Raw genomic sequence first — 13,396 nt, forward strand, 5'->3', positions numbered from 1 at the left:
CCAAAAAAGCTAAAACGTTATGAAAATTAAAATCACAAACATATTTAGGGCTTAAAATTTTAGCAAAAGAAAAACTCTTCAGATTTAATCTTATAACATCTTTGGAGCTAAAGGAACTCTTTGGTTAGATTTTCTTTGCAGCTTTCTCCTTAAGTTCTTTTCATTTAATTCGCTTATCATCTCCGTAGCTAATGGCCATGGAAGATCCAAAATCAACTATTAATCACACCTAAAGCCTTCATGAGTTCTCAAAATAAAAGATAAATAAATCTGAATGCAACATCCATTGAAACTCATCTAACATATAGCCTATCTCTACTTGAATTTTGTTATAAGAGTTAAGCAGCTGTATCAGCCTTCCAAAATATGTATACATACATTTGTAATATTTTAATAAGTTACTGGAGGGAGTGGACTTATGGGGAAGACAAAGTCTTCCAAAATAACAGGTAAGAAAAGTTTAATTAGTAGCTTTATCTCTTAAAATTTGTGTGGGAGAAAATAATCAAGGCTCTTTTTAAGTTATTGATATGTCAAATACCTTTAATCAAGAAAACAAGTGACACCATTAGAAATCTTTAATCTTGATAACGTCTCACTGAGCCTTTGGTTGTTGTTCAAAACTTCCAAAGTCTTTTGTTTATTGTTTGAAACTTTCAAAAACTAGGAAGGTTATATTCTTAAAATTTTGGACTATATAATAATTTTTTTGATGCAAAGTGCATAATTGCAGACTAAGTGTATGACAATTATCAAATGTGTAGCAATCATGATATCCGAGTCAGTTTTACCAAGGTTTTCAGACCCGGACCGTTCATTGAACCGTAAAAGAGAGAGGTTCAAGGGTTTTAAGGTCGAACCGAGGTCGAACCGGGGTCGAACCGTGATGACGTCATAATTAATTTAATAATTATTTTAAATATATATAAAAACATTAAATTAATAAATAAATAAATAAAATTAACTAGAATAGTCTAATTCATTTAGAAAATGAAAAATGTTCACATTCCCCTATATTTCAGTTGTATGCCCTGCAATTTTAACAACCAAGAAACCAACCCACAACCCCGTTGCTTTGTTCAGCACTGATAAAATAACCTATAACTGAACGGGATCAACAAAAAGAAACAAAACCTAGATCACAACCTTCAACTGAAATTTTAATAGGTAATTGTAATATTTGATTAATGAAAACCAATCCCAAAATTCATGTCTCATAAACATAAACCAATTTCAATTGACTAAACATGACTCCATTTCAAAAATCAATATTTCTCAGCAAAGTTCTCAGAAAACAAAAGGCAATCATTTGATTTGACATTAGCCTAATCCCAAATTCCAAATTTAGCCATGATGACTAACACCATTTCAAATAAACAAAACCAATACAAAATTTTAAAAAATATATTTCCCAAACCAAGAGAAAATTAATTTGATTAGGCTGATCCAATCTCAAATTTCAAGCCTAATAAACACATACCATCTTATAAAACAAATGTAAGATCAAAATTCTATGAAAAATCCATAAAAACAAAATAGCTGATCTATCTGATTAACATAATCCTATATCAAGTCTTGCAAACTTAAACCCACCCCAAATACACGCACACCACACATATACAATCAATAATCCCAATAAAGTTTCACTTACAAATCTACTGGAACAAAAAAAAAAAGTAACCAATTAAGAAACCCATCAAATTTCTAATCAAATAAAGTCAAGATCACCTCACAATTGAAAACCCACCTCAATTCCAATTCAAAGAATTCTAAAAGATGAAAAAGACAGCAACTTTCTTAATAACCAAAAAAAAAAAAGGTATCTTCACAAGAGCAGCTACTACTACTGAATATATCACCCAAAACAGCCCCCATGAACCCAGAATTTTCACAACCAATCACCCAAAACAGCCCCCTTGAACCCAGAAAAATTCACAACCAAAATCCCAGCAAAACCCACTGAATATATCACCCAAAACAGCCCCCATGAACCCAGAATTTTCACAACCAATCACCCAAAACAGCCCCCTTGAACCCAGAAAAATTCACAACCAAAATCCCAGCAAAACCCACTGAATATATCACCCAAAACAGCCCCCATGAACCCAGAATTTTCACAACCAATCACCCAAAACAGCCCCCATGAACCCAGAAAAATTCACATAATACAACCACACATTGTGTACAACCTTGTTTCTCATAATAATGTTTTCCAAGTTATAGTACACAAACATAATACAAAATATAAAATACATAGAAATTATCTCTAAAATGTTACAGTAGACAAACAAAATACATAGAAATGTTTTCCAACCTTCTTACAAAGAGACATAGAAATTATCTCTAAAATACAAAACATAACTTCAAAGTTCAAACATAATTATCATAAATCATAAATCATCAATGTCTAAATCATCATGCTCATCATCATTCCCTGGAAATCCAGGAGGAGGGCCAACAGGTTGTCCAAATGTTCCCAAATCAATTCCTTCAACCTCACTGCTATCATCTACAGATTCTATACACAAGGTTGAACAAAATAAAAAGAAAAATCATAATAATGTTTGCACAAACTTAAAAAAATAAAAGAAAAATCAATATAAGTTATTATATTTTTTTGCATATAAACTAACCTTCCATATTAGAAGAAGGCCCTTCACTTGCTGGATATGCACCCTCTTCATAAATTGCATTCTCCAACTCTTCATAATTAAGATATGGGTCCTCCTCTTCCACAAATACCCAAAAATCGGTTTTGTCGATACTTGCATAATCAATGGGGTCAAAATTAAACTTTTTGTTGTAAAGCCTGCATCATAAAATGTCATGCTCATTATTGGAATTTGAACATAATTAGTAACTAACAATTACATTATATAAATGACTTTTTAAAAATTAATATAATGATAAGATATAGCATTTAGTTACCTATGTTTCAATCGCAAGTTATGATGAACAAACACAAGATCATTGAGCCTTTGATGCTCCAATCTATTTCTTCTCTTAGAGTGTATTTGGTCAAATAAACTCCAACAACGCTCACATCCAGAAGAAGCGGAAGTTTGGCTAAGGATTCTAATTGCCAATTTTTGCAAGTTTGGAGCATCAGCACCCCACAACTTCCACCATTCATCTAATTTTCATAACACAACATAATCTAATATTAATTAACATAAACATATAGTCCAAGACTAGATTCTCAACATATAGTATTAAAGTAATTAAATTCCCAACTACATTACTTGAATGCAACACTAATTACTTGAATGCACACTATATCCTTTAGTAAACATATGGTATTAAAGTAAACTGATTACTTCACCTGGATGAGTGGTTGTGCTTGTTGACAATGCAAGCTCTCTATCAAAGCTCCCAATGCGGTCTCGAAAATATTGGGTTTCCTTAATAACCTTCTCTTTGTCACCATCATATTTTGTCCCAATATAGTCCAAAACAGCCATATGTACTGCTGGTTTCCGGCAAAAATTCTCCTCATCATACTGAAAAGCAGGATTTAACCAATATGCAGCAGCATGAAGATCTTTACGCAAATGTTTGTCCCAACGAATTTTTATAATTGAAGTGTATGGCTTGTACAAGTGCTTCTTCATTCGGAAGATCTTCTTGATTCCCAACCGTGCTCTATGCATGCCCTCATACACATATCCTATTGCAGGCCTTTGATCAGAATCAACAATCCGTAACAAACGAATGAGCGGCGATGAAATCTTGACAAGAACATTAATATCATCCCAAAAAGTATTATCTAAAATGATAGAAACTACTTCTTTTGCCTTTGACTCTCTTGCCAATCTATTGTCCACAAAAAACTTGCTAGTCACTAAGGCTTGCAAGTCATGCTTATGCACATGAAGACTTCCAAATGAAAGAAAAGTAGTAGCAAATCTTGTTGCTCCTACACGTACAATATCTGTCCAACCAGGTCTCTTCCTCAACCAAGCAATCAAAGCTACATGATTATAAATAAAAACTGTAACTTTGGATGCACGTTTTTTAAGTCTCTCCACATGAGGCATTTCTCCCATATCCTGCAACACAAGATTCAGGCAATGTGCTGCGCAAGGAGACCAACTAATGGTCTTATACTTTTCACACAACAATTTACCAGCAGATACATAATTGGAAGCATTGTCGGTAACCATGTGAACTATGTTTTTTGGACCAACCCATGTAACTACTTCATCAAACAATTTATATAAGTTTCTAGTACTCTTCACAATATCAGAGGCATCAACTGATTTTACAAATACCATTCCCCTAGGACAATAGACAAGGAAATTAATCAATGACCTATGTCTAGTATCCGTCCAACCATCAGCCATAAGTGTACATCCAACTTCTGCCCAATGCCTACGTTGTGACTCAACCAACAACTGTACCTCTTTCTTTTGATCCCTCAACAAAGAGACCCGTACAGCATGATAAGATGGAGCTTTGTAGCCAGGACCAGCAGCAGCTACAGCATCAATCATCTTTTGGTAGTACACTGAATTGACTACATTAAAAGGTATGCAATTGTCATACAAGAACCTTGCAATAGCCATATCAGCTTGCCTCACCCTTTCTTTACTTTGAAACACACTTTTAAGACCAGGTTGAGCTCCTGGAGTAGTTCTTGGAGCAAAATAATTATCCCCCAGATTTGTACCCTTTCTTTTACCTAAAACAAGTTTTTTAGGCAACCCACTACTATACACCTCTTGAACATCTTCATCTTCTTGTATATCACTATTTGTGGAAGGCACACTAAACATTTCTACTTGACGTTGTTTTTCAGCTTTTTTCTTCAACTCAAACTCCTTCACATATTCTAACATTTGGTATCTCACATCATGAGAAACCTTTTTACATGATCCAATATCACCTTTTATCCCCGCAAGGTGTTTTTTCATCCTATTAATACCCCCACCTTTATATGTTTGCCTACAATACATACATGTGAAAGTATTTCGTCCCTTCTCATCCGTCCCAAGGCTAAAATGTTCCCAAGCCGGATCAACCTTTTCCCTTACTCTAGAGCTAGACTCCATTACATTGGAATCAGCTTCATGTGATGGAGTAGACCCGGTCTCTGTTTCCATTTTAATCTAAAAAACTAAACAACCAATCAAACACGCATAGACCCATCAATTTTTGAAATACAAATAGTCAAAGAATCACAACTTCATACACAAAGTTAAATTAACAAACTAACATACACCAAGTCATAGAGTCAAAGAATCACAAATTGATCTATAGGTGCTAATATAGAGAGAATCATAAACTAAGCCAAATTGTTGTACCAAGCACAAAATAAAATGAAATGAGAATCCAAACTTTAAGTCTCTCTCTAGCTCTCAAATTCCCCGATCAACCAAATGTGGGATATAAACCCATTAACTTAGTCCACATATAAGTTCTAGAGAATTACTACAATAAGTAAACCATTTAGCAAAATATTCCACATCATATAATCTTTTCGAGGCATTTTATCAAACACACATCATGCATTATTGTTGCAACCACTGCTGCATATATAATCTTATAAAAGAACTACCCACAAATACATTCAACTCAAAACCCAGCATCAAAATCCTTTGATAGACTAAGTTCTCCAAACTCTTTAACAATACCCAACTCCAAAATTTTCCTAGAAACAGCATTAGCATTAGCATTAGCTTAGCTGTTCCCATATTCTAATCACAAGTGAATCAGCAAAAAAAAATCAACAATCAACAATGCTTTCAGCTCAACAATGCTTTCAGCAAAAAAAAATCAACAATCAACAATGCATTCAACTCAACAATGCTTTCAGCAAAAAAAAATCAACAATCATCATCCAGATTTTCAATTGACCCAAATCATCAACAATCAACTTGCAAAAATTAACAAAGAAAAAACAGATTAGGGGTAATAAAGTACCAAACGACGGCGACGGCGACGGCGACGAGACACAGAGTGAGCTGCGACGGCGACGAGGGAGAGAGGCAGAGATGAGCTGCGATCTGGGCTGAACTGCGACGGCGAGAGAGTGACTGAGCTGCGATCTGGGCTGACTGCGATCTGGGCTGAACTGCGACGGCGAGAGAGTGATCGAACAAAGGTGGAACGACGGCGATCTGGGCTGAGCAAGAACGACGGTGGAACGGCGGTAGGATTTTAGATTTAGGGCGATCTGGGCTGAGCCAAAAGAAGGGTGGAACGGTGGTGGAGCAAGGGAAGAACGGCGGCAGGATTTATGGTGGAACGGCGGTGGAGCAAGGGAGGAACGGCGGCGACAAGGGATAGAGGCAGAGACGAGAGGGTGAATGAGAGAAGTGAGGTTTCGTGCGATCTCAATGTGAGGGTTTCGGAGTGTTCTGGAGACTGGAGAGGGTTAAAAAATAATAACTGTTGAACGACGCCGTATAGGAACTAGGAAGGAAAAAAAAAAAAAAAAAAAAAAAAAAAAGGGCTGAAACGACGTCGTTTTAAGGCAGAAGTACTGCACCCGTTCAACCCGTTTGAACCGCTCACGGTTCACAGAACCGGACGGTCGGATCGCGGTTCAGACGGGTTCATGCTTTTTTCGCATAGAACGGTTCCTTACCTTAAACGGACCGTGAATATGAACGGTTCCCGGGTTTTACGGTCGAACCGGACGGTCCGATCCGGGTTTAACAACCTTGAGTTTTACGTCATCCTATACTTTTTTCTCAAATAAAATAAAAATATAAAGGGACTATAATTACATATCTAGTTATCTACTCATCCATATCTAGTGTAATGATCAAGAAATTTATTATTATTATTATTATTATTATTATTATTATTATTATTATTATATAAAACATATTAATTTAAGTTTAAACTCCAAATTACATCTCCAACTCTTACTTATTTCAAATTAGTCACTTAAGTTTCATTTTTTTTTTTTCAATCTTTAACTTAAATATGTTATCAATTTAGTCATTCCATCAATATTGTCCAATCTTGCTATTAGTTTAATATCGTCCAATATGGATTGGATGAAAGGAATACAAATGAAAGTTAAAGGAGTGAAATGAAAAAGAGTGAAACTTAAAGAACCAAATTAAATATAAGTCAAAGTTAGAGGTGTAATTTGTAATTTAACCTTCATTTAATAAGTATTAATAGATAAAAAGTCCACTAGAGACCTTTTAGAGTAGAATATACCTATTAATTAAAATTTGTTTAAGGAAATTTAATCAAACCTAAATTAAAATTTATTTACTATTAAGTTGCTTTGTTTGAAAAGATAGTATATTCTAATTAGATATAACTATCAATGGAGACATCAAGAATTCCAATCTTCTAATATTGTAGAATCCAATGCTTAAAAAACCTATAATTTTAAGGGTACCTTGTATTTTTTTGCCAGAAGAAGATCGACAAATAAACCAAAAAAGAGGATATATATATATATATAGAAAAAATGCGGGAATGATTGATCCATGCGTCAAATCAAAATTTGTTTCTTGTCCTATGACTATGGATAATGCATAGGACATTCTGAGTTCAAACAATTGGTTTATGCATGATTGGTTTTGCTTGCTTACCAATTGGAGGCATAGGCTTCTGCATGGTAAAAATTAAAAATTTATAATAAAAAAAATTTTAAAAAGGTGCAATTTTATTTTATTTTATTTTATTTGACTTAAGGGACTACATAGCACAATCAAAACAAAGCATAGTTGTCCTTCGTCTACTAATCATGACTTAATTATTAACTATATATACACTATCAAAATATATATATATATATATATATATTAACTAATACATACAAATCAGGAGCTTTATAATTCGGTGGTGTTTTACTAATCTCTTTATAGTGAAATTTTAAATTCGAATTCCCTCGAGCTCCCACTTATTTTAAGGGGGTAAATGCTTATTAACGATACAACACACCATTTCTTTGTGAAAAAAATGCTAAGAAAACCACGTCATTTGGATATCAACCATTAGAAAAGAGGGTCCACCGTTTACCCAATGTCAAGTGTATTACCCATTGATTTTATGTGACTTTCTAACAATATTAAGGAAAATAATATGAACTGAAGAGGATAAAATATAAACTTGACGGGCCTGACAGGCCTGTGGTGATGGGCCTAATGGATTGGAATTGTTGGGCCGATATAGAGATGATCCAATGCTCATTGAAAGCCCATCATTGAAGGATACAGTACGGGTCCTTAATCTAAGGTCTCTATCACTCATTGCCTAATCACCCTAGAATCCCAAAATGGAAATCCTAACACAAGGGGGATTCTAGAAGATACGCACACTGAAAGTAGATCTCCTCTACAAGGAAAAACCTTGTTCACCACGCTCGGAAATATTCAAGTAGAGTTCTATAAAGAAGACTTTTACACCAAGGAGGAGTAGCCGATCATCTACTACTATAAAATCCCTAATACCCTCACAAAAGAAGGTACGCATAATTTACCCTCTCTAGCACTCTAGAGTTGTGAGAATAATTCTAACTTGACCTTCAGAGGATATTTGGTCGGCACCACACCGGTGCTCTCTAAGGTCTTCTGTTATTTTGTTGTGCAGGTTCACTTTGAGTCGCGAGTGCTGTGTGACCTATTGGTGATATTTTCGGCATCATCATGAACCATATGAATTAAGTCAAATGTCCTAAAATATTAGTCTAACATTAATACATACAAAACCAAAATAATTAGTTCAATTTTTCTTTTGTTGTTTATGCCATGCCTAAAAATTAAATCCATTTCAAATAGGAGATAAAAATCAAAGTGAAAATATGATCCTTAAAAGTAAATATAACCATAATATTTATTGAAAAAAAAAAAAAAGATACATACATAATATAAATATTCTATTAGGAATTTCTTTTTTAATTATTATTTTTTTTTATACTTAATCAAAGGGTATTGAATTGCAAACATAATCATTGCTGTAAAGAAATAGAGAGGGAAAAAAAAATTCTCATTTCATGAGAATATCCACATTTTTAAAAGAAAAAATATAAAATCCATCAAGCACAAGGATGACACGTTTTTAGGCTTCCAAACATTCAACCAACAGTTAATGCCCATGAAAGAAAACGTCTGAACTATATTAGTTGGGACACCTCCTTCGACCAATTAAGGGGAAAACTTTTTGAAGAAGCTACACCTCAATCTTTGGAGGGTCAAAAATCAACCTCTCAAAGTTGTATAATCCGTGATCTAGGATGTAGGGTTTCATTCTCTCAGAGAAATTGAGGTTGGGCGGAAAACTAGTCTCCGACCGAAGTCATTATTGTAATTTTTCTTCATCTGAACTTCATCAACCTTCACAACCAAACATAAAAGAATTAATGCTTTAAAAACTTAAAAGAATTCCTAACAACATATGCAATAAGATGCTAATTAGCTAATTAACGTCTTATTTATTTGTTAGCTAAATTTTTTTTTTTTAATACAAGATAGAAATTTTACTTTAACCTAATTTAAGTGTATATATGTGTGAAATTCCCTCCTAAAGACTTGAACCCTGGTTCTTCCCCCCTCCCCTCACACCCTACAAGCACTTATACTTATTAGTTAATTAACGTCTCTCATAATATGTTATAACGAAATTAGCGTATTATGTGGGAGAGATTTTCTCTTTATTTTGGGGGGCATAAGCAGGCACATGGGAACTAAAACAACTTTGCAAGCCCATAATTCTTGGGAGACACATAGCCACAGTCACCTGAATATATGAATTCTAGAAAGCCTGTTTTGAAAAAAAAAAAAAAAAAAAAAAAAAAAACCGAGTTGGCTGATTTTTCCAACCTCGCTCAACTGCGCTTGTGCCAATAATTCTTTTATTATTTACCTATAACCTAATCAATTTCCAATAATTAAACTCTTTATGTGACTCTATGCATGTCCACACATGACTTGGGTCTGAATTCCAGACTGAATTTCTAACACCATTGACGTCATGTCAACGTGTGAATGACGTGAAAATGAAAATCTTCACCTTATATGCATATATGATAAAAATATGTTCATAATATGGTAGCAAAAAAACATGGCAATAATGATTTGATTTTGATAAGTAACATCATTTTCAAATGTACTGAGAGAGTAAGAGACCTTGTACATCTTTTAACATTAGCACGTACGACACTCTTCTACACAGACTTCAAATAATCAAACCCCATATCTAATAATGCACCTAGGACCACTCATTGAAGTTTACATACCACTACCATAAAACTGAGAGATGAGACGAAAAAACGAAGGCAAATTTGATAAGTAACATCATTTTCAACCTTGTACATCTTTTAACCTTAGCACGTACGACACTCTTCTACACAGACTTTAAAGTTGTTGTTAATTTGTACTCTAAAGTCTGATCTTTTAGACCTTTAAGAGCATTCACATCAGCTCGTTTAAAAGATTCCATCTATTTTACATCAAAAACCTACTTTTTCTATTTTACACTATCACTTTTACAAAACACCTACATCAGTTCATCTATTCTATCACCCCTCTTATTTAAATAATCAATTTGCTTAATTATTTTATTATTTCTCTCACCTCACCCGTTTTAATACGCGCTCTCTCTCCCTCTCCCTCATATTTTCTAATTTCTCTCTCTCTCCCTCTCCCTCATATTTTCTGATTTCTCTCTCTCTCTTCTATCTCTCCATACCCGGTCTCTCCCTCTCGGTCTATCTCTCTCCCTCTTGGTCACAAACCAATCCACATCATCACAACTCCGATCACAGCTCCGATCACCGATCCACAGCTCCGATCACAAGCATCGATCCACAACTCCGATCACCGATCCACAGCACCGATCCACAGCTCCGATCACCGATCCACAGCTCCGATCACAAGCATCGATCCATAGCAGCACCGATCCATAGCTCCGAGCTCCGATCAAGACCCATACCCACGAGCTCCGACCAAGCGAGACCCACGAGCTCCGACCAAGCGTGACCCACAAGCTCCAATCGTTCCGATAAGCACCGATCTGTCTCTTTTTTGTTTTTCCGTTTGGGTTTGTTTGTTTTTACGTTTGGGTTTTTTTTTTTTTTTTAGCAAGTATATCTCTGTGTTGGTTTTTAAGCACCGATCTGTCTCTTTTTTGTTTTTCCGTTTGGGTTTGTTTGTTTTTCCGTTTGGGTTTGTTTGTTTTTCCGTTGAGGTCGTTGTGCACGGAGAAGAGAGAAAAAAATTGGTGCGAACGGAAATTAATAAAAAACTAAATACACATGCTACAGTGCCCGTGTAAATTTACACGGGTACTGTAGCTCGTTGAAAATTTTAGATGAATATGCATGATTTTAGCTGGACTGATGTAGTGTGTTTTTTGCTTCAAAATGTGTAAAAACGGTCAAAATGTGTATTTAACACATTTATACATAATTATGCAAGAGCTGATGTGAATGCTCTAAGTACCATAAAATTTTTGGAAAAATAAACTACGCTATAAGGACATTGATATAAGAAATTTTTTAGAATATCTTTTTTAAAAAGGAAAAAGTAATTGATTTCTTTTAATAACTTTTTATGCAGGTGTAGAGAGGGAAAATTTCCGACCTATCACAAGCTGACATATCAAACTATCAAGTCCACAAAATACAACCAATTACAAAATTCCACGTATTGTTGCTAGGTTTTGCTATCACTATTCAGAAACCAACAGAAATTTGCCAAGCGTCATGCAAAAGCCAATAACACATCAGCGCATGTAAGCAATGACATAAGCAGTCTAGCACGTGTAAGCGATGACATATGCAGTCCAGCACGTATAAGGGATGACATATGCAACCTAGTGCGTGTAAGTGATGACATAAGCGGACCAATCAGGTTGTGACATGTGTCACCAATCAGACTCCGCCACATGTCGCTCATCCACCCCCAAACTCCTATAAATAGAAGCCTTCCTAAGGCATTTAAAAAAGGACCAAGCCATCTAGAGCACAAGCAGCATCAAAGAAGATTCAAAAGCACTCAGAAGTACAAAAGCTCTGTAGAAATCAAGCCTCGAAGCCTCCAAGAACTTTAACCCCAAAATCTAAGAACATTCGAAGCAGAATCATTCAAACTATTTTCCTAGATCCTAAAGTTTGCTGGAATCAAGCTCAAAAGCCTAAAAAAAAACATCAACAAATCACAAATCAACGAAGCTCTACGGATTCAAGCCTCCAAAGCCCCGAAATACTTCCACTACAAACCTTCAAATACGAAGAACATTCGAAGAGAAATCATCTAAATTATCTTCCTAGATCTCAAAGGTCACTGAAATCAAGCTCAAAAGCCTCCAGAAACCTCAACAAATCACAAATCAGTGAAGCTCTATGGATTCAAGCCTCCAAAATGCCAAAGAACTTCCACCACAAACCTTCAAATACGAAGAATATTTGAAGAAGAATCATCCAAATCATATTCCTAGATCTTAAAGTTCACTGGAATCAAGCTCAAAAGCTTCCAGAAACCTCAACAAACCACAAATCAGTTAAGCTCTATGAATTTAAGCCCCCAAAGCCCTAAAAAACTTCCACCACAAACCTTCGAAGACGAAGAACACACGAAGAACGTGAGGAACAAAGGATTTCTAACAAGCTCATAGCCAGAAATTCATTATAATTCTATTCCAAAGATCTTCAATCCATTCTTCAACTAAATTGAAGTATATTGGGTGTTCGGATCAAAATCACATTACTACAAATCCAATCAACAAGTCTTTTAAGGAGATCGAATCAGAGAATCACTCTTTTGTAATTACAGAGAAATGTACCATACATTCATCAATACAAATTTGCATTTGTGAAACTATTTTACTTGTTTGACTTATTTCGAACCGAGAAATTTAGTCGTCCACAGTATGCCCTTAAGGTATATATTAATAAACTATTTTAAGAAATTATGTATAAGAAAATGAAAAAGTGACTAATTTTTATTGTAGTTTTTTTCAATTTTTCATAAAAAATTTTCTAAAATAGATGATTAATCAATGTATGCCCTAAAGACATACGTTAACCAGACTATTTTCATAAAATAGTATCAAAACTTTTCTAAAATTGTCTATTTACAAATGCTCTAAAGACACCCGTTAACTAGACTCTAAATTTTTTAGCTATGCTAATGGTAGTTTTTCACGTCTATGTCATGGGGAGGTGAGGCTAAACATGGATTTACTTGACTTGAGCTCATATGTGTCTCTTCATACTTCAATGGGATATGATTATGATGCGCACATGATGTGAAAGTGTGTCTAAGACTCTAAGGCCCTGTTGTTAGAAGAATGATTGGGGTTGGGATTGGTAGTTTGGTACTTATAAATAACCCAATTTTCACATTTGGGATGAATTTTTTTTAAGAATAATTTAAACCGAAAGAGCAAAATACCCTCTGATCATAGGATTATCAAATATTATGTTGAG

At 34.7% G+C, this 13,396-nt stretch overlaps 1 protein-coding gene across 1 annotated transcript; it reads right to left on the reverse strand.

The window, feature by feature from the left end:
• Window positions 1-2,387: 2,387 nt before the first annotated feature.
• On the reverse strand, window positions 2,388-5,071 carry LOC115988178. The gene is made up of 4 exons (XM_031111823.1): window positions 3,323-5,071; window positions 2,929-3,133; window positions 2,634-2,809; window positions 2,388-2,518 (listed from the first exon to the last, which is right to left on the reverse strand). Exons 1-4 carry the CDS (start codon window positions 5,049-5,051, stop codon window positions 2,391-2,393), a joined length of 2,238 nt encoding a protein of 745 aa, XP_030967683.1. The 5' UTR covers window positions 5,052-5,071; the 3' UTR covers window positions 2,388-2,390.
• Window positions 5,072-13,396: the final 8,325 nt, after the last annotated feature.

The sequence above is a fragment of the Quercus lobata genome, chromosome 4 (genome assembly GCF_001633185.2).
Source record: "Quercus lobata isolate SW786 chromosome 4, ValleyOak3.0 Primary Assembly, whole genome shotgun sequence".
NCBI classification, from domain to species: domain Eukaryota; kingdom Viridiplantae; phylum Streptophyta; class Magnoliopsida; order Fagales; family Fagaceae; genus Quercus; species Quercus lobata.

Bases quoted from the DNA above. Each gene is read 5' to 3' on its own strand.
- LOC115988178 (XM_031111823.1), bottom strand. From the start codon at position 5,051: ATGGAGTCTAGCTCTAGAGTAAGGGAAAAGGTTGATCCGGCTTGGGAA. The intron at 3,134-3,322 runs GTGAAGTAATCA...TATGAAAATTAG, and splicing joins AAGCACAACCACTCATCCAG to ATGAATGGTGGAAGTTGTGG. The intron at 2,519-2,633 runs GTTAGTTTATAT...CCTTGTGTATAG, and splicing joins GCCTTCTTCTAATATGGAAG to AATCTGTAGATGATAGCAGT.